Below are 20,075 nucleotides of genomic sequence, written 5' to 3' on the forward strand. Positions count from 1 at the left end.
TTGATCAACCGTTACAATGCACGTGACAATGCAACGGTTGCAACGGTCCACTAGGAGTTTCTCCTTGGAACTATTATGCCTTCTGTCGCTAAACGCTGACGCGGAAATACTATGATCGTTATGTTCCGGATCCGTCATATCGTGAGTCGGGTCTTCAGTATGGCTGGGTGGCAATAGAGTTCGTCCACTAATCAGAGAATGCTGGTTCGATTCCCTATGATGTAGTTATAGTTATAACCACCACTTTGTAGAGTATTACAGTATATATATTAAATATCGAGTTGTATTAGAATATATATTTTCATGAAGATTAGAACTGAAACAGTATGGATCATAAACATAAACAAATTATATAACTAACTGAAAGTCAACATTGTTTAACAATACTTACTGTCCAAACCATATGTTAATGCTATTAGTAGTAGGACTGTTACTTACTTACTTCCTTTAAATTTCCACCTGTGGTCTAGAGGCAGGTATAGGGCAGGTCAATAGGGAAACAATCTATAATATTAAAACGAAACAGTGTTTTTTATTTCACGATTCTGAATCAACCACTCGACGGATTTTCATGATTTTTGTGTTGAAAGAGAGATAATTTCCAGAACTAGGGAATGTCGTAGCCATAATTTTAGTTTAGGGTCCCAGTTGTTTAGAAATTAAGTTTTAATTTTTGAAAAGTCTAGCTGCCGACGCTAATATTCTAAACTAGCTTTTGGTGTAATATAATTTGTTTAACATAACAGCTGTAAACATTCAGCGGTTTTAACACAAATTCAGCATTTGGATAAAATTAAAAGACATACTAAGGGTTGACTTATTTATACTATGTGTAATGCTAATCATTGATACGTTCAATCCTTCGGTAAGAGGATGACAGATTATTTAAATATACATAGGTAAAATACAGTACTAGACTAGGATGTTCAAAGGATTTTTTTAAATAAATCTTTGTTATCTTCGGTTTGTTTTAGTGCAATATAAATTTCTTTTAACTAACAGCTGGTTAAATATAAAAATGCTCTGTAGAACCATGAGGTTATTTTATTTACTCTGATTTGTCATTGATTTTTAGGAAACAAGTAAGATTAGTATACCACTGAGAAAAGTAACACCATCGATGTATACAAGTCGAGGCTCTGTACACGAGTCTTAAAAAAAGGATATGCAAATTATTATACTGCTCAACTGTTTTAGGAAAGGGTAGGAAAATCCATTTTTACACGTTTTAATTCATCTTGGTTTGTTTACAATCAATGTTTTTAAATGATTAAACTTTGTTTGGATTAGGCCCGGAAATATTGATGTCATAAAGAAGGAGATCAAGAATCCTCAGGAATAAAATTTTAAATTACCACCACAACCCAGACGGGTTTTATCCAAAGATATACAGATATGAATGACATAGATTGAGCACAACGTCATCATTGACCTAGGATACTGCAATTAGACTAACCATCTTTTTATGAAATATTTGTTTGGCGTGTGTTTAGTTGTGGTTACATTTGGAGGCGCTGAATATTTTATAGTTTAAATAAATGAATATGGGGAATTACGATGTACATTGATTCAATGAGGGTGGTTTAATTATCAAGGATATTAGAACTGATAACGGAATGGATAATAAACAGACAATTAATTACGCCACTAGCTTTACTAGCGTGTTCTACGTTTTAAATTCCTTCAACACGTGACCAGTTCTTTTGTTCAAATGAATATTATTTTATTTTTGACTCAGCTGTTTACCAAAACAAACTATATGTTGTTGTTTTTACTTTTCTTTGTTTACACTTATTTATTTTGCAATTGATACAGTGAATTTGATACAAAGGATATGTGTGGACGATTCGTTTAATTATGTCAGGTCACCAACGTTATAATTATGTGTACTGTTAATTTTATTGGATGTTTTCGTTTTATTTGAGAGAGTTTCTATTCAGACCTACTGGAAATTGTGTATAGTATGAGTAATTGTATTGTGTTGATATTGATTATGGAATTTGGATGGAATTGGAAGGTGATATCGTTGACTAGGCCTATACACTTTCTCAATTGATAATTACTCTTTCTACTGTAAGCTGCAATAAAATTTGTCTTTATAGCCTACGTGAAAGCTAGCTGTTCTGATTTATACACAGTTTTAACTGACTACTCCCGTACGTAGGACGGGCTAACACCTCGTAATAATTAAAAAATAACTTATAACTATATTCAAGGCTAAATAGGGATTTAGTGAAATTATGTTTATGATACACATGATACATACTATTTCTTGTCCAATATTCGTAAGTATTCTTTATCAGTATAATATCTCGAACACGTCATAAACCAACCTATAAGGTATTCACAGTTTTTTAGTGGTTACACGAAATGGTACACTTTAGTAAAGCAATAAATTTAGTTTCGTAAAGTTACAACATTGGTTGTTAAACTAACAATCTGTCTTTGAGAAATTCGAAGAATTCAAATATTATTTACATTTAGGTTCACCCTAGCTGGTTTGTATATCTTGTTGCGTTTACTGAAAAGACAAACTTGGTAAACAACCCAAAGTTGAGCAATTCTGTTATGAAACTAAAATGTTGTATTTAGGTTGAAATATCTTACGACTGACACTGCAAAGATATGTTTTAGCATTAATGAATATATTTATTTTATTATTTTTTAATTTTTTATTAAATTTTCCTGCTGTTTTAAATTCTACCTTTACCTCTACTGTAAATCCATCCTAAGAAGTGTGTCCTATTCCCGGTACTAGATGAGGAGTGTTGGTATCAGAAAATGTATACATTTATGTCTCAATTAATAAATTTACCATATGTATTATTATTTAGGGTAAAAACATTTATTTTCAATTAGCTACAATTATTAACCTCTTGCGATTGCTAGGTTTATGGAATAGTATGTACGTTAAATTAATTAGTAATCAAAAATAAAGATAGTTTGCTTACGACTTAGATTTGGCATATTATTTTCCTGTGTGGTTTTCTTCATTTTCGAAACGAATCTGCACTCCTCAAAATATATTATTGAATGTTGAATATGGTTTGTATTAAGTTAACCAAACATGAAAGTTGTGATTATTATCATCAAATAAGAAGTAAACATGGTAGTTGTATAACCTTAGAGGCTTAGTAGAGCGTGATAAGTATAATCAAATTGTAAAAATAATTCTTAAAATAATTAAGTATAATACAACATACATTACACGTACTATAAAGAAAATGCAAATTTTATTACAATTTAAAGCCTTCCACACATCAGCATTCACTTTCATTCTGCATTGCGTCACTTGAGAAGATTTCTACAAAATTTACAGGATGTGTAGAAACGGGAATACAATCACGTATTATTTCAAAACCACGCCTACTTTCGATTACGAAGTTTCGATTGTGAGATACAAATTCTTGAAAACTAAACGAGTGTTAAGTTGGGTCTACAAAACATTTAGGTTTTCAAGGTTGCAAAATTTATACAATTATTTGGTGACCGTTCAGAGAAAAATACTTGTTAATGGTAAAGTTATCCAGGTATTTCATATATCTTAATCTAGGATTCAACATCGTCTTTATTTTAATGGATTGCACTCTATTGTAGTTAACTGTAATGGGGAAAATTCATTATACAAACAATAACACAATAACATTCTATATGTGTTTAGAAATTTTTTTAAAACAGTTTGGTATGATAAATTGAATAAGATCAGAAAATAGCTTTGATTGGAAAGTAGTTCTAAGGTTTGAAAGAAAATAAGTAAAAATAATTAATGTCTTCTTAAAGCCCTTGCCGTTTTCCAGACCATGTAATTAGTAATCCAAGGAAAATTGAATTCCAGTTTTCTGTCAAAGTATTCTAATGAATAAGATAATTTCTGGATTTTTATAAGCCACAAATTATTTATATAAGGTTTCTACGTGAGCAATATACATCGGATGTTATATTATTGTCTTTTCTTTTTTTATGGCGGTTATTTGCAAATTTAAATAGGTATGTTTGATAGATTAGTCTAATTTAGAAGAATTTCAGAACTAATTTTATATAAGTTAGTATTATAAAATTTCAATAATACTATATTTGTGAGGAGTAAGAGATATTTTAACATAAATTTAAAGGAGATAATTTAATTAGATACATAAAAATCTTGTTGCATTGAGTAAAGCAGTTGCTTTAACTTACTATTCAGTTTAAACAACGTACTAGTAAGGTGATAATCTTTTAATCCCAATCATTTAAAATATAATTAAAAAAGATATTTTAAAGTTAGGACTTCTTATCTATTTAAATTAATCTTACTGGATTAATATTTAAATCATCACATAAGTATCCAACAAAAGCTCTGTGAATTAACAAGCATGGAAATATATTCTTGTATATTATTTTTACTTCATTTCGTTTTACTCACAGTTATTAATAAATCTCATAAAATTTGAAAATAGACACGTAAATAATTATATAAGGTAACTGGTGATCGATTTCGATTTACCGATCCCTAAAAACATATTTGGATAAGCAGAGTTCCTGATTGCCATGTTTTTTACTCCATCAGTACACCGTTTATGTATTTTCTATCATACTAGAAGTCTTTCGTAATCTACCAGTAAATTAAGGAAATCTGTATAGTATAGTATATTCTGAATATTTTCCATTGGATTCAGAGTATAAACACACCGGATACAGGGAGGTCATACATCACAGAAGGGCAAATAGAGAACCATAAACCACTGTATGAGATTCATGACTTCCTGGATTCAAATCGCTTTAGTGAATCTGGGCTTTACATTTACATCAGGACACTATGGACGATATGCATATTGAATATTTACTCCATGTTCTGTAGAATAACAAGATTGAGGCGGGTAGTCGTAGGGCTTAAATAATCCGCTCTTCTAAGAAAGACTAAGAAAATGTATATTTTTCCGTCATTGTTTTGTTCAAACAGGCTCATAGTGAAAGGATATCTACCCATGGATCGATGCATGGCAAAAAACAATTCCTAAATGTAATAGTTGATACTACGAGGAACCCAAATCCTTTAGTAGGGGGGTTCTTTTTGCACCCCCTTCCTAATCGAAGATGCCTTTTAACGAGGGCCGACTGTGAGTTTTATTATTTTGAATGGGACTTATAAAGACAAAAACGTATTTTTCACCTCTTGATACGAATTTATCATTTTGTATCTCAAGAGTAATTTCTGTTTTATTCATATTGCACAAAGTATATATGCACTCGTTAATATAACTTAACGACGAAATTACTTTACTGTAAGTACAATAATATTTTAATTTTCTTAATTATTAGAAATATAGTAAGTATATATAATGATATTACAATTTTAAATGATACAATATCTAATGTATGAAATGATTAAGAAATACTGCACCAGGGAAAACTAGTATTTGTGTAACACAGAAAAGAGTTGTTTTACAGATGAAGGAAGATACATGAATTCATTCCTCTCCAACTGTACAGAGTAATTCTATACAGCAATAAAAACAATCATTTTCTACGTAAGCTGAGATTTGTTAGAATAGATTGATTCCATTTATATGGTTTGATAAAAGCAATTTGCTTGAAGGTAAAACAAAGCAATGTTTTTTTTATACTTTATACGACACAGACCCTGGTATTTTTACTAATTAAAGTTGATCTTTTGTATTACAGAATCTTTAATTTATGACCAATGATATTTATTTAAATGACCAATGATATATGGGTGTAGAGACGAAATTGCTTGCATTGAACCAGCAGCCTTCAGCTTTGAAGGCAAGCACTATAACCATGTTATCATTGAAAATTTTAAATAATATGGGTGATAAACCTTAAGTGACCATGTCACTAATGTTTTTAACAATATTAGTTCATCAAAATGGTATTGTTTAAACACATTGGTATAGTTTCGAACGAGCAAAAGCCCTCTTGTTCCTGATTGGACCAACAATTTCCCCAGTTATCCAATATAAAATCCATCTGTGACCACAACGCCCATGTAAACTATCCAGGGAAGCCAGAAAGTGTCAGAGTACTTTCCCAGGCGGAAGTGACACTTGACACTCGATATAACTGACGCTGGTCCGACCTGTTATTAGGTCGAAAGTTCACCACAACGAACCATTTCACCTCCCTCAGTCACCACACGAAATATGACGCTTTGTGTCATTTAAATAGAAATTAAAACGGACGAGCTTGCGTTACGAATGTAGTATAAGGTGTTATTTTGTCATGCTAAAAACCTGTTGTGACGTAGGTTACTTGAAAGTAATAATTTAATGATGGTAGTAAGTATTGTTAGATACAGGCTTTTTTAATTTACCTTTGTCTCAGTTTCTAGAACATAGATGAAATAAAATTCCTCATAATAAAGCAAACCTTAAGAGCAAACCTCTAGTCACTTTAAAATGAAATTTTCTAAAAACAACTTTAAAGAAAAAAGTAAATTTGCATATCTTTTCATATTCGATACAAATTCTAAGGGCTAAATAATAACGATAATCAAGCTGTGGTCAACTACTATGGTGAATATTTTGTTATTTTAAAATTTGGATAAATCTATGCCATATAATAAATAAACTGTAATATATGGAGATATTTTTTATTTAACACTCTGTTTAGAGAAATTAATACATTCTTCTTTGTCACACTAATTTTTCACTCCTTATATTTTAGTAATGGACAAGCGTAGAATGTAGCATTTATAATTTATGCTACTAATGTTACGAAAATTGAATCATTTTCCTCCCACCCAAAGAACTTTGGATTGTGATTTTAAAATAAACCATTTGTACGAACGGTGTTTTTTAAAGGAATCTAAAAAATTAATGGATTTTTGGACAGCTACAACCAAATTTAAACCTAAGTACTGTAACGTTAAATAGATGATTATAAGGTTCATTTTACATAAAAATTGTTATTTACTACGGGAGATACACGAGGATCTATTGTATTTTTCTTAAGTCATTATCAATTTTCATACTTTAAGGTAAAAGTAGCAAATCTCCAAGACAATGAAGGCTTATTGAAAATAGGACAACTCAATCAGTTGTCCATGTATGTAGTCTTTAACTGTTCAAAATATAAACTACCCTTACACATTATATAGGCTACATTTATGCATCATCACTGCATTTATTTATTGCTTTCACACATCAAATGCATAAACTGCGTATCTCACGGCTGGTTAGGTTAGGTTCGCGTGCGACACGCTAGACTACTGTTACAGTCTCTAGTTGAGTGGTTGAGGAGTCTGCCGCTTGGAGCGTGCAATGTCACGCTTACATGGGAATAGCTCTTTAGTATATACCTTGGGTAATAGTTCTCATCTATCACCTCTGTATAGCGAAATTCGTTTTTAAGGTATTTCGTTGTTTGTGTATACAGTATTTAGTTTTAATTATTGTTTGAAATTATTCTGTATACCTTTTTCGGACTAAGAAACACTTAGGAATAAAAGAAATATGTTGATTTGTTTCTTAACATTCACTCTGAATAAATACAAAAATTGTAAAATGATTTTAAGGAATTATTTTTATGTAATATTTTTGATTGGTTCTTTATCAACTAAAAAAGACAGAGGAGAGAAGTAAAAACCTATGCATTATTAGACTGTTCATGATAAACACTTTGTTTAAAATAAATGACAAAGTGTTTTCTGAAACAAAAGAGATTTTTTCGAAATTGTACTTTTTATTTAAAATGCTTTTTCATTAGAATTAAGTTTAAATAATTACAATTTGTTAAACAGTGTTTATTCCTTATTTATGGAACGGTATTATAAAAAAAAAACACAGAATATTTTGGTCAATTACCACCTTTACGTACATTACCTTACAACTAGTAGGGCATACAGCTTAAATATATCTCATATATTGTATGAATAACTTTTTATAAATATAGACCCAAATTGCATATTTTTAAATACCAAAGAGGTTACTATAGGTCCCAAAAATGTCACTTACCGCATCTGTTTCGGGCTGCTTTACATATCCAGGGGGAGGGGTGGCATCTGCGTATATTTGTAAGCATGCGCACACCGCGCATACCTGTGAACAATTATAATAAAAATCAGTTATTATGCTTGTAACAAATTATTCACTTTACATGAAATTTGTAATAGGCTATGTGAAATACGTTATACTAACAATAATAATAGTATACAACAAATTAAATAAAGTAATTAAATCTATTGTAATTTTTAAAATTTTGAAAAAAGAGTAGGCACTGTTTGTTTACTTGAAGGTTTTGCACCTTAATGTAGTTTAATCAAATTAACTTGTAAAATAAATTAAGTTCATTGAAAATATGACTCAATAAAAAAAAAATAACTATGTTGATGAGTTAAAGAATATAAAATAATAAATAGTTTACGATTGTTACAGAATTTACAGGTTTTGTCACAGAACAACAAGCAAATATTTTTATTTTAAATTTGGGATACCACCAAATTAGCGTTTTAATTCCAAAAAGTGAATTCCATATTTAAAACCACAAACCATCGAACATCCCCTGTATTCTTCATCCTGTATATTTTCCATATACATTTTATATAACGTCAAAACAAAGGGAAAATTGAAACGCTTCGTGGAAAACATTACAAAAGGTAATACGACGTTGCTTTGATTGATGTAACGCTATACCTGCATTGGGCATTTATCATAACCAAATATTTCTCCCTCCTTCCCTATTATCCCTCTTAAATTTGTAATTTTTTAATATAATTTATTTGAGCGTAGGCGTAAGTGTATAAACTAATTTTTTTTCAGTATTTAAAATAAATAGGTTTAAAAGAAACAACGATATTTTATCCCTACAGTAGTATAAAATGTTGAAACGTTTAGCTTTGTCCGTTGTTTTTGTTTTAAAAATATATTTACTGTCAAAATGTTTGTAAGGAATCTATTGACCATATCTCTATAAGGCCAATAAAACGCAATTCAATGAAATATTATTGTGTAGCTACATAGAATATTGGACGTTATTTCCTCATATTAAGAAATGAATACAATCTCAGAACGCAAATAAAACTTGTAAATTCACAACATATACGTAACACGGGATGAATTATAAATTAAATGCAGTAGAAACCCTGCTTTATATTACAGCCAAAACTTTCTATTACAATTTGGCTTATTACACAAAACACATTTTTTTGGAAACCAAAAACAACCGGTAAACAACCACAACATCATCTGTAGCGGAAACTCTCATTTAAAAGAGAAATGGCCTTATTGCTTTCTCACAAATGCCATTAAAAGAGCAGCGAGCGCGCGCAGTGAAAGTGACCTTGGACGCATGGCCAAGGTCAGGGAAGGTCAGTCAAGGTCACAAGGTGACTCTGAGTGTCCGCTGGAGCGCGGTCGCAGCTGACCACTGGGGAAAGTCATCTGTTATCTTAGATTGCGCAGCAAGCCCGCCAAATTGGTGAGAGCAGAGCGGAAGTTTGTAGTTTATATCCTCCGGACTACCTTGTGGCAGTCAACCGTTTAATACTTCCTATTCGTAAAATTCCGAATCTTAAATGGCTATTTGACGTAAATTTTTTTGGTTTCTCTTTTAAAATGTGTATTAGCAACTATTTCTTAATTAATCAATTTAAATCAGCAGCGATAACAAATTACAATGATATGAAGAAGACACATACAGGGTGAATGAGACCACCCGTGCACAACCGTTTGGCTCAACAAGCGTTAAAAAGCAATCTTTTTTATAAACAAATCTGCCATTTAAAAATTTATTTGTGCTTTGCAATTTTTAAATTTCACTTTAGGCACTTTTCTTTCAATGTTTGGATCATTAAAAGTACAAATATATGTCCGAAAAGTAATTTTAAAAACTAACAACACGTCGAAAATCCAAGACACTTTACAAATTATAGGAGTAGGGTGCTTTTTGATGGTGAAGGAGTGCGATTTTCGAAAAACTGCTAATAAAATAGTATCTGGTAGAAAATTTAATTCCTGACCATAAAAATCCTTTCAAATCATTGCCTGCTATTACAGTTTTTGAGCTATAGCCGTTTAAAACAAACGTGTTGTTTTCCCAAAAATGGGTATTTAAGGAACTTTTGGTGGGTTGTAATCAGATTTTTTTAATTTCTGGGTGGTTTGGGACCAAGACGGACCTTAAAAAATGGCATATTCTAGACGTGTGTAAACATTTGTATACCTGATCAGGGAGTCAGTGAGTTACACATGCGGCTGTTCGTCCCGTTAAAGTATGTGCATCGTGCAAGGGTGTTCTAATTCACCCTGTATATGATGAGGGTTGACTACGTTTGTCAATTTAAAAGACACAAGTTTAAAATTCGTGAGAAAAAAATGATTTATAGTCGATTTCTGAAATTCTCTTTGTTATTATTTTATTTTTTTGTAGTACATAAAAAGGAAAGTGACATTGCTAGGTTATCTAGTTTTGTTATTTTATACCTTTATGTATCTATAAGCATAATCTTGTATCACCGTTCAAATGTCCTAGCTTAAAACAACACATGTGACAGTAAAACACATAACATAATTATGTTGCATTGGAAGGTAATCCCTCTAAAGTTGGGTTGGTTAAAATTTTAAATGCCGGGTTTCTTAGTCTTAGATGAGCCGTATTTTTAGTAAAATAATAAATAAGATTCCAATGAATCAAGAATAAGTAGTTTCAACATGCAAATAAAATGTTAACCGTATACACAAAATGTGTGCCACTAAAAGGGCGAATTATACTTTAGTTTAGGAGACCCAATTTTACTGAGTGAACCACAATTCTTCTGTAATAAATTATTCTCCAAATGTTGGTATATCTGTCTCCTTTATCCCACATTGTTCTCTTGTAGTTATAGATGAGTGATGTATATTTTTTTATTTTGTTAATCGAAATGGATAACTTTCTAATTGGTTTATTGTAGATACAGTTAGATTTAATCTTCTTTACAAAGTTTAATGCGTTTTATGTTAACTATGATTGTAGATTTCAATGTTTCATAATTTCATATATTAGCCTAATAACCTAATAAAATAAACATTATAAGGTAACCATAAAAAATGAACTTATTGAGTTATTTCCTGAATTTTGGTGCTACTTACTCTTGTACGCTATGAGTTAATGATGATAATTTTCTTAAACATTGTGCTATTATAATAAAATTCGGATCAAACGTGTAAACTAGAATGATTATATTTGCAATAATTCGTTTATATTTTTGAATATATCGAATCATACGTAGGGATTTTATAAGTAGGTAACTTGTACCAAAAGAAGCTTCTTCTTAAATATACGAAGAACTTTAATACACTACATGGTTGACGGTGACAATTATGAACAAACATATTTTAAATTTGTTAACCAGACTTAAACACAACCTGGTAAAGTTCTGTCACACAAAAGTTCTATAAACCTGCTCCGGAGTTTCAAAGAGAATTTAAACAATAGTTAATATCAAAAGAGAATACTTAAAAAGGAAGTAGAAGCTTAAATACCAACCTATTGTTACTCGCCCAAAGGAATAAGAGACATCAGAATATGTTATGAATGTGTTGAAAGACAATCCTTGACTTTTTGAATACTGAACTCTTTGAATTAAACAGCATAAGTCAGCACAGTAATGTGTTAATATACAGTGAAAAGATACCATTTTGACAGTATTTTGGTGGGACAATAACAATTAAAAAATAAAATTCAAAAAAAAATACAAAATCACTCAAATATGTATTTTATGTCGATAAGGTTTTTTTGTTATATGCAAGTGAATGTTTTCCACACGTTGAAATTGCTAGTATCAATATATTTTTAAACACATATCTTAAGATTACAGGACTAGGCTTTGTTTCAAGTAAATAATGGTAAGTTGTTAAACAACTCATCGTGTTTTGCCCTGGTAATGATTCTTCATTAGTGTAGTGTTTCATGCATAAATGCAGTGTATAGAAATTGTGGATAAAATGTTATTATCATAGTATATCGACAAATTTATAGTTAAAAAAGAGATTTGATTAGTATAAATAAAATTTAAAAACCAAAAGTTGAACTGGTTAATTGGAAATACAGTTATAAAAGGAATATAACTTCTGAAGCTTAACTAATACAATTTGTAATCATGAATGAATCCTTTCAATTTTAAATATTACAGTTTCTTTAGTAACAACAATATTATTTGTGATTTAGGTTTGACGTTTATTAATGGAATTTCTATAACTATAATAACTTTATAACCTAATAACTTTTATAACTTTAGGTATGACGAACAGTCGACATTACTTAAATATTTAAAAACGAGATTTTGTTCTTCTTTATGACCTCTTGTCTAAACTTGAATATTTTAAAATTGATCTGAACATATTTATCAATAGTTTTACATAATACAGTCATTGGCACTGTTATGTTAAATATAATATTATACATTACACTGACTCACTTAAAGCACACATTAGTGTTCTTATGTGTTGCAACAGTGCATTAAGAGTCCTTGGAGCCTAGATGTTCTAACTCATAAAACAATTAAAGAACTACAATGAACATTTCTAATCCCACGGTATACTAGATATTTCAATTATAATCCCTCTGGTGATTGGAAAAATATTTTTGGACAATAAATAACTCTTCAGCAGCTCTTTTAAATTGTCCAAGATGGCTGCTAGCCTCCAAGGACTCTTGATCCAAAATTTAATAGTTGATTAAATATCAGCGAAATAAAAAGCGTACCCCACATTTTTACGAATATTTTATATTTCATTTTAAAGCTATCAACATGCTGTGCTGCATGTAAAAACACTTTGGTAAGTGTTAACAAATGGACGTGCGATGTAATAATAAAATTTCCTAACTATTCCAATGGAAATAAACTGATAAAATAATTTTGAAAGCTAAAAATGGAAACACAGTATAGTCAAGAGCTCAAAGAATATTTTAGACCGGGGATGTACAGACTCTTTATTCAGAGAGGAATTTCTAAAAGTTGTATTTCTGATCTCATTAATGGTTTTTCACACACTAGAAACATTTGAGGCATTTATGTAATAGGCTTCCTTCTCATTTTCTCCAACTAAAACATTTAGCCAATTAGTAAACTTTGCTCAGCGAACAGAATGACAGAAGAAAGTGACTACATATAGCAATACCATAGTCAATGGTCACCACAGGAAATAAGGCGTGGCTAATTTCATGAGCTGATGATACCCTGAAAAAGATGGTGGTTGCCGCGACGCTATTGGCATTGAATTGGTGACGTTTGCGCTAGCTCCGCCACGTTGCCAAAATGGGCCTACTGTACTCAATAAATAGATTAGATTTAAAAGACGGCACTGGATAGAGAATTGATGACTTAAACAAGAATATATTTATTCCTCATGCTAAATTACAGCATGATTAAGTAAAATACTGCATATGCATAATAAACTACTGTATAACAAAATTGTTAAAATCAAATATAAAAGACGTTTTTATATGTTGATGTAAAGCCTATTTATTGGGTTGTACTAAATTTTCAACCTGACATAAAAATGCCAACATGCTGTTCTGTTAGCTGTAATTATTCATCTTACAGTATTACGGAAAAAAATAGGAATATTATATCACGCTTATTTTATAACTGGACTCCCGTACAGGCCAAGCAGTCTAGGCTCTACTTTTTGTAATTATTACCTTATTATCTTCATCTTTTACCCAAAAGGGATTGATGGCGTCAGACTTTCAAATAAAAAATATATACATTTAAACAAACAGACATAAATTAGTGAACATATATTTACAACATTGGCATGTGTAATTGTAACTGTGTCTGTATATCTGCACAGAGAAAATTATTTCCACACTTACAAGTTATAAATTGGACAACACAAGTTAACAAGTTTAGTTAAATATTTAATTATAATAAATAGCTATAACTGAACTTCTGTATAGGCCTAGCAGTCTAGGCATTAGGCCTACGCATCGTAATCGTAACTGAACAAGCCTAACCAATTATTTACACGCCTTAGTTAAAGTGGACTTCTATAAAATCCTAGGTAATTATTTATTTATTGTAGTCGCAACTGGACTTAAGTGTGCAAGCCCAGCAAATCACTGTATTTATTTAGGATATGCTACCGTTAATAATATTTGAAAATACTGAATTCCTGCTTCGGAAATACAGTTTCTATAGTTTTCAATTTGAATACTCTCTTTTACTAGGTCGTAAACAAGCCAATGATAAGCTGATTATTGGTTAATGTCACTTTTTTCAGGCTACAATACTTATTTTTTTAAAGTTGAAAGCCAATTTTTATGCTCTGACTTTTATTACCGTCAAGTATATTTGGATAGAACGTTGATTGTATAAAAATATACTATTAAACATTTATATTTACTCCGTGTGTTCCTGTATAACAAATACCTCAATGACCATCACAGGTAAGTACATTTAAGGAACCGGATATTACAAAGGCACAGAATCTTTCTCTTTCCGCTTCTTTACCGTGGCAGACGGAAAACATTTGAGCTAAAAGCTTAATTAATTATTCAAAATTGCAGCCATTACTGTAGGTGAGAAGTGGATCTCTTACAGGAAGTTCATAACAAGTTCACGGATCAAGGGAGTTGTGTTATACAGGATTTCTCATGGTCTGTCGAGTTTAAATTTACGACCTTCTCAATGTTTGTTGATATACATGTAACTGAGCATGCAAATTGCATACGGTATTCAACAGTGTTTTGGGGCATTGAGACAAGAAAGAGGACATTCTTATAATAAGCGTTTTTGGTGACATATTAAAATGTTATATGAATTTAATAAGCATGTTTTAACCCCTGTTATCTAACATAACTATCTTATAAAAAGTAACAAATCATATAATTGGTTTAATAAGAGACCTGGTAAGTTTTTTTTCAGTTTTTTCCCTATACAAATTTTATTGTTACATAATAACACTGATTATATTGTAGGATAGTTAATTATCTTTCCATCATTCCTCAAACAAGCTATCCTAAACAATCCTCAACCTTTCCCGTTATTCTAATAATTACTAAATAATCCTAAAATTTTAACTTCTTTAAAGGTTCTTTGGTGTGAGTTATTGATTATATATACTCATAATCTATGACTATACATAATCAATTGTATTATTAATACTGTATACTTTTTGCGTTACATACAGTCAAAGTGTGAGTTCATGCTGGAAAGTATATCATAAAAGCAAATAAGTTGCCTGTAAATGTTACTCCATGTTTTAATTCATGTAATGTTTTTATTTGTCTTATGGTAGTAAGTAATGGAAAACATTCAGAACTCTTTACGTGGCAATTGCTGACCATCGCACAATGCATATCAAATATAGAACAACAGTTCCAAAAAATAAACATCAAGATCAAGCAAAACTATCAAAAACGTTCAACTGAATTTTGTTCAAATACGTCATTATCAAAACACAAACAAGTGTTCTAGAAGTAGATTAAACATGCATACAAATTCTGTATTTTTAATTTCACAATTGTGAAGGAATTAATTAATATAATTTTTTTTTCATGATCTTTTCCTACGCAAAGTATTTTGACCACATCATGTTTTGAAATTAAAGAAAACTCTTCCCATTTTGAAGTGACTTACTATTAATTAGACTCACCTGCACCCACCTAGTTCTATAGGATAGTATCTATAGTCACCAAAATTTACCTAGGTTGGATAGGGATAGGTAAATGTAAAATAAATGTTAGTAACTTGAAAACGGAAAGAGTTTCTCAACCACCCGAAACGAAGTGTTTTCAAAACAATTAGAGTAGGAAAAAGCCTAAAACTGAAATTGAAATGTCTAAATATCTCTAAGAGTTTAATCGTTCAGGCTAGGTTGTATGATAGACATATGATGGTATGAGGGTATGATGGTATGATGTTGGTTGTGGAGACAACAATGGCATTTACCGGTCCACGGAGCGGAACGACGCTGCTTGGGGGTTACGGATGCAAGAGGTATAATTTGTTCCAATCTGAACACACTGTAGAATACTACCTTCCTGAATAAGAGTACATCACGTATGTGTATATTATGTCTACTTCCAGTTATGATATAGCTTGGTACCTTATCTTATACCAACAAATACACCTCGATGGTCGGTACCTAAGGTTAGGTTAGTAAGTTTAATAGTATTTTTTTACAACCTTACCTGACATAACCTATCCTAACCTAACCTACCTTCCTGAATAACCTATATATCACGTATGTGTGTATTATGTCTACTTAAAGCAAGGAGATAAAGCTTGATTTTTTATCTTATACCAACTACACCTCGATGACCTTAGACTAGGTTAGGTTAGTAGGTTCATTTGTATTTTTGTGCACAACCTAACCTAACCTAAGGTGTTGTCGGTATGACAGAAAAGTCTCACGGTCTAAAAATTAACTCTTCCCCTTAATAGCCTAGTGTGTTTAGGTTGAGTAGAGAACACTGTTAAATTTGTTATTTATAGGTAGCTGTAGTAAATATTATTCACTTTTATAGTACATTATGTGCAAGTTTTTGGGTTGTAAGATGTTAGGAAGAAAAATTATTTTACCAATGCTATAAATAAATAAAAGATTAAAATACCTACAGGACAATACTTTGGACCACAAGGTGACGATCAGGTATTTTAACCTTTTATTTATTTGTCAATCAATTAGTCCGGAAACACCACAGCAAATAATAATGCTATACATTTCTAAAGAACCGTACGAAATTTATCTCATGAAGACTTCTAATAGTTGAAAACCCCCAACAAAGAAGGTGTTTACAATAAGCTAAAGTTTAAGTGAGTTATTCATTATTTAAGTAGTGTATTGTTCGTATATATTAAACGTATTTATCTTATGTTGTTATTAATTGATAATATGAGAGTGTTATAATTTATTTGTAACAAGATTTTTTTTCTCCAAATAATATTGTTATTGATCGTGATAAAAAAGAAGTGGTATGTGTAAAAACTACAGCTGATAGTTCACAACTACAGTATGGATAATATAATTTACTAGCTTCTGAACCCGTGCTTCGCAACAGGAAGATCTAATATACCGCCTAATCCAAACACTTAATTTTTTTTTAATTTCATTATCAATGACATAGTTTTACAAATAATTGTGTAAATTATTATTTAACTTGTTTGGATCATCTTGCTGAAACTGTCAAATAATCATTCAACAGTTCTGATTGTTTACATTGAAATGTCAACACAAAGGTAGCCTAAACAAAGGTTTTGAATTTTCTAACTTTTGATAACCTCACCTTATAATTTTGGACATCCAAGGGGCGTAGCCCAAGAGGAACTCAAGGAAGTGAATATGTCTATGACATTCCTAGATATGTGAACAATCGGTATGTTTAATTTTGGCTGGATCGGTTTAGTATTTTAGTCATGGCAGCCGCACAGACAAACAGACACCACCTCAATTTTACAATAGAATAGATATACATAAGAATGATTTATGGTAGGTAGTTTAAACTACCCTGTCTAATGTAGTTTTAGATTAAGACCAACCAAGTTTAAGCCTAGTATACGACACAACGATACATAACCGCCAATAGAGTTATTACGAAACAAATTGAATCCGTATAAGAACTAAGAAGTCCCAAACGTGTATTCTGTTCTAATCAAGGTTAGTTACAAATTGTATTTAGTGTGAGCAAAAAAACCTTCACATAACAAACTATTTTTAAATATTATGCTGTAATGTGGATCGTAAATACCTAAAATAACTGTACTCAAAATTTTACTTAAAATATCAGGCATTTTATGTAGTTTACGGGAAATGTAGCCAAAACAAATTGCTAATTTTAAATCTTTCTCCTCTACTTTTTGTTGTAACAGAATGGTGGCGCTGCACAAATTGAAACGAGTTCTCCAAATCATTCCCTAACAACACTTCTCTGTTTTTCATTTTCACATATCACATTTGTGCTGAAAATCAACTTCAACATATTTGCATGTTACCACTCTATCTTAATTAATCTGTTTGGTTTTGTTTTTGGTTACTCGAACCCACTTGAACACAGAAGAGTTGTGTAAAGTAAAATTGTGTTAATGTTTAAACTAAAACTGTTGAAGTTGTTTTACAGATTTAATTGGTATGTAAATATCTACTATACAATTATAAGCGCACTAGTTTTGTCTATTTTTATGGATGCAATCAATTATTACCTGACACCATTGCAAATTTGTCAACGAAAAAATTATACACGGAAATTTATCGTATTTATATGGAAATTAATCATTTATTTAAGCGTAAATTTAAATTTTCTGTTCATCTTAGTTTGGCAACATAACAATTTTCTAGATACTTTTAAGCGAGGATTGACATACTATTTATTAAAATGAATGGCTATACTTATACAGCATTTATGAAAAACTGGAGATTTTTCTAAAATATTTTGTCGTCTACCTATCCCTGAAACTGTAATGGAAAATACGTGCCTACTATAAGTTTTGAACTAACTACAAAAACGAACACAAAGGAATATGCATCAATAGTTAAAACATTAGTAATACTCGTAAAACTTAAATTTTTAGATAGCAGTTGTTTTGTTATAAACTCTTTACACCACTATTCAGAAACGGTTTTGTTATTAAAAAAACGTGCGTTTTTCAAAGACGGGGATAAATAAAGGAACTAAGAATACAAATTAATCAATAGTTTTAAAATTATACTGTATGAACTAAATAAAATTAACAAGACACAGACCAATGAAAATAATACCTTTTACACAAACCAGTTGTAATTTACGATGAAAAATCCTACATAAACTTTTTTGCTAGTTTATATTTTAACTACAATCTTAAAGCTAAAACTTGGTAGAATTTTCTAAGTTTTCACCAAACAACTACTCTTACCTTCAGAAACCAGTCCATCGCGAACCAACCACAGACTATCACTGGGATGTGAGTAGAGGAGAAACCAGTCTTGCCATTTCTCCAGTTCCTCGCTCCTCTTTCCCTCGCTCTGCCCTCCTTCCCTCTACACTCCCTTAGTTATGTCAGGGCAGTTTTGTTGCATCATATGTTATTCTGTCCCCTTGCAATTATGTTCGCACTAGAATAAATACGTCCTCCAGCCTTTTCACAATGCAACACATTGGGTGCAGACCAATAGATATAGTGTAATTATGTGTATTATAGTATAATTACGTTGTTAAGTTTGTTTTGTAAATGTATGATGTAAAGGGATTTTTTTTATTTAAAATTTTCCAAAGGTCTACATTTGAAAGGAGTACAGAAGAGTCAAAACGAACAAATCCGTTCAGCGAATACCTTCAGAATCGATTTTATCATCAAAGTATTTTACTCATACATGCAAACGTATGCATTGTTTTGATTTTGAAGTTTTTAATCTATCCAAAAACTTTAATGTCCAATTTATTTTATTCAATTTTTATACTAGTTTCTCCCTGTTAGTATTTAGTAGTGTTTAGTCATTTTATTTCAAAAATTCTTTTAGTTTTTCACGTTTTGAATGAGGGCATTTTAATTAATTTTCGCTTCTCCTCAAAGTTTTTCAACCCTAACAGGTTTCTATATTGAAAAGAAATTTATTACTAACTTAAAACCTAAATTTCAATAATTTAATCAGCTGCATCTCAGGTCATATTAAAATCCCTATACATTTTATAGAGATGTTCAATTTTATCGTACAACCAGCTATACAAATGTCCTTAAATGCAGTAGCTGGAGACCGCTAGGGTCAGAAGTCATCTCGTGGGTCGAGGTCAGAGAAGACAGCCGCAGGTCAACAATTAACCTCTTAACAACTTCATTCATTTATTCTACTCCTGTTTATCTTCTAAAATGTCAAACAACTTAATACAGTTAAGTGTGTTATACCGTAGGCTTTTTAAATTAATTTTAACTACTCGTTACTATATACATACTGATTGGTATCGTGATCTATGCGCTCTAAGAATCTCAAAATTAAGCGTAATACTAGTTTTAAAGAATTAAAAATTCCGTTATTCATGCTCATTGAAATGTATAAAAATCTATGAAATGTATAAGATGAATGTAAAATGAAATGTATAAAAATTACGTGATCTAAATTATAGTGAAGTGAGAATACACTAAGGTTTGTTTTAGAGCTTGAACGCGCTTTGTCTGCTTCCTA

At 30.8% G+C, this 20,075-nt stretch overlaps 1 protein-coding gene across 1 annotated transcript in view; it reads right to left on the reverse strand.

The window, feature by feature from the left end:
• The window catches only part of LOC129000688 (uncharacterized), a 34,958-nt gene extending 16,119 nt beyond the window's left edge, over positions 1-18,839 (reverse strand). The window contains exons 1-2 of the mRNA XM_054427649.1: positions 18,812-18,839; positions 7,953-8,036 (exon numbers count right to left, since the gene is read on the reverse strand). Of these exons, the coding sequence (XP_054283624.1) occupies positions 7,953-8,036; positions 18,812-18,829 (102 nt within the window). The 5' untranslated portion in view covers positions 18,830-18,839. The remainder of the gene's footprint in view (positions 1-7,952; positions 8,037-18,811) is intronic.
• Between the last annotated feature and the right edge of the window lie 1,236 nt (positions 18,840-20,075).

The sequence above is a fragment of the Macrosteles quadrilineatus genome, unplaced genomic scaffold (genome assembly GCF_028750875.1).
Source record: "Macrosteles quadrilineatus isolate MER2022 unplaced genomic scaffold, UCM_ALF_1.0 Scaffold_8__2_contigs__length_117827958, whole genome shotgun sequence".
In the NCBI taxonomy this organism is placed as follows: domain Eukaryota; kingdom Metazoa; phylum Arthropoda; class Insecta; order Hemiptera; family Cicadellidae; genus Macrosteles; species Macrosteles quadrilineatus.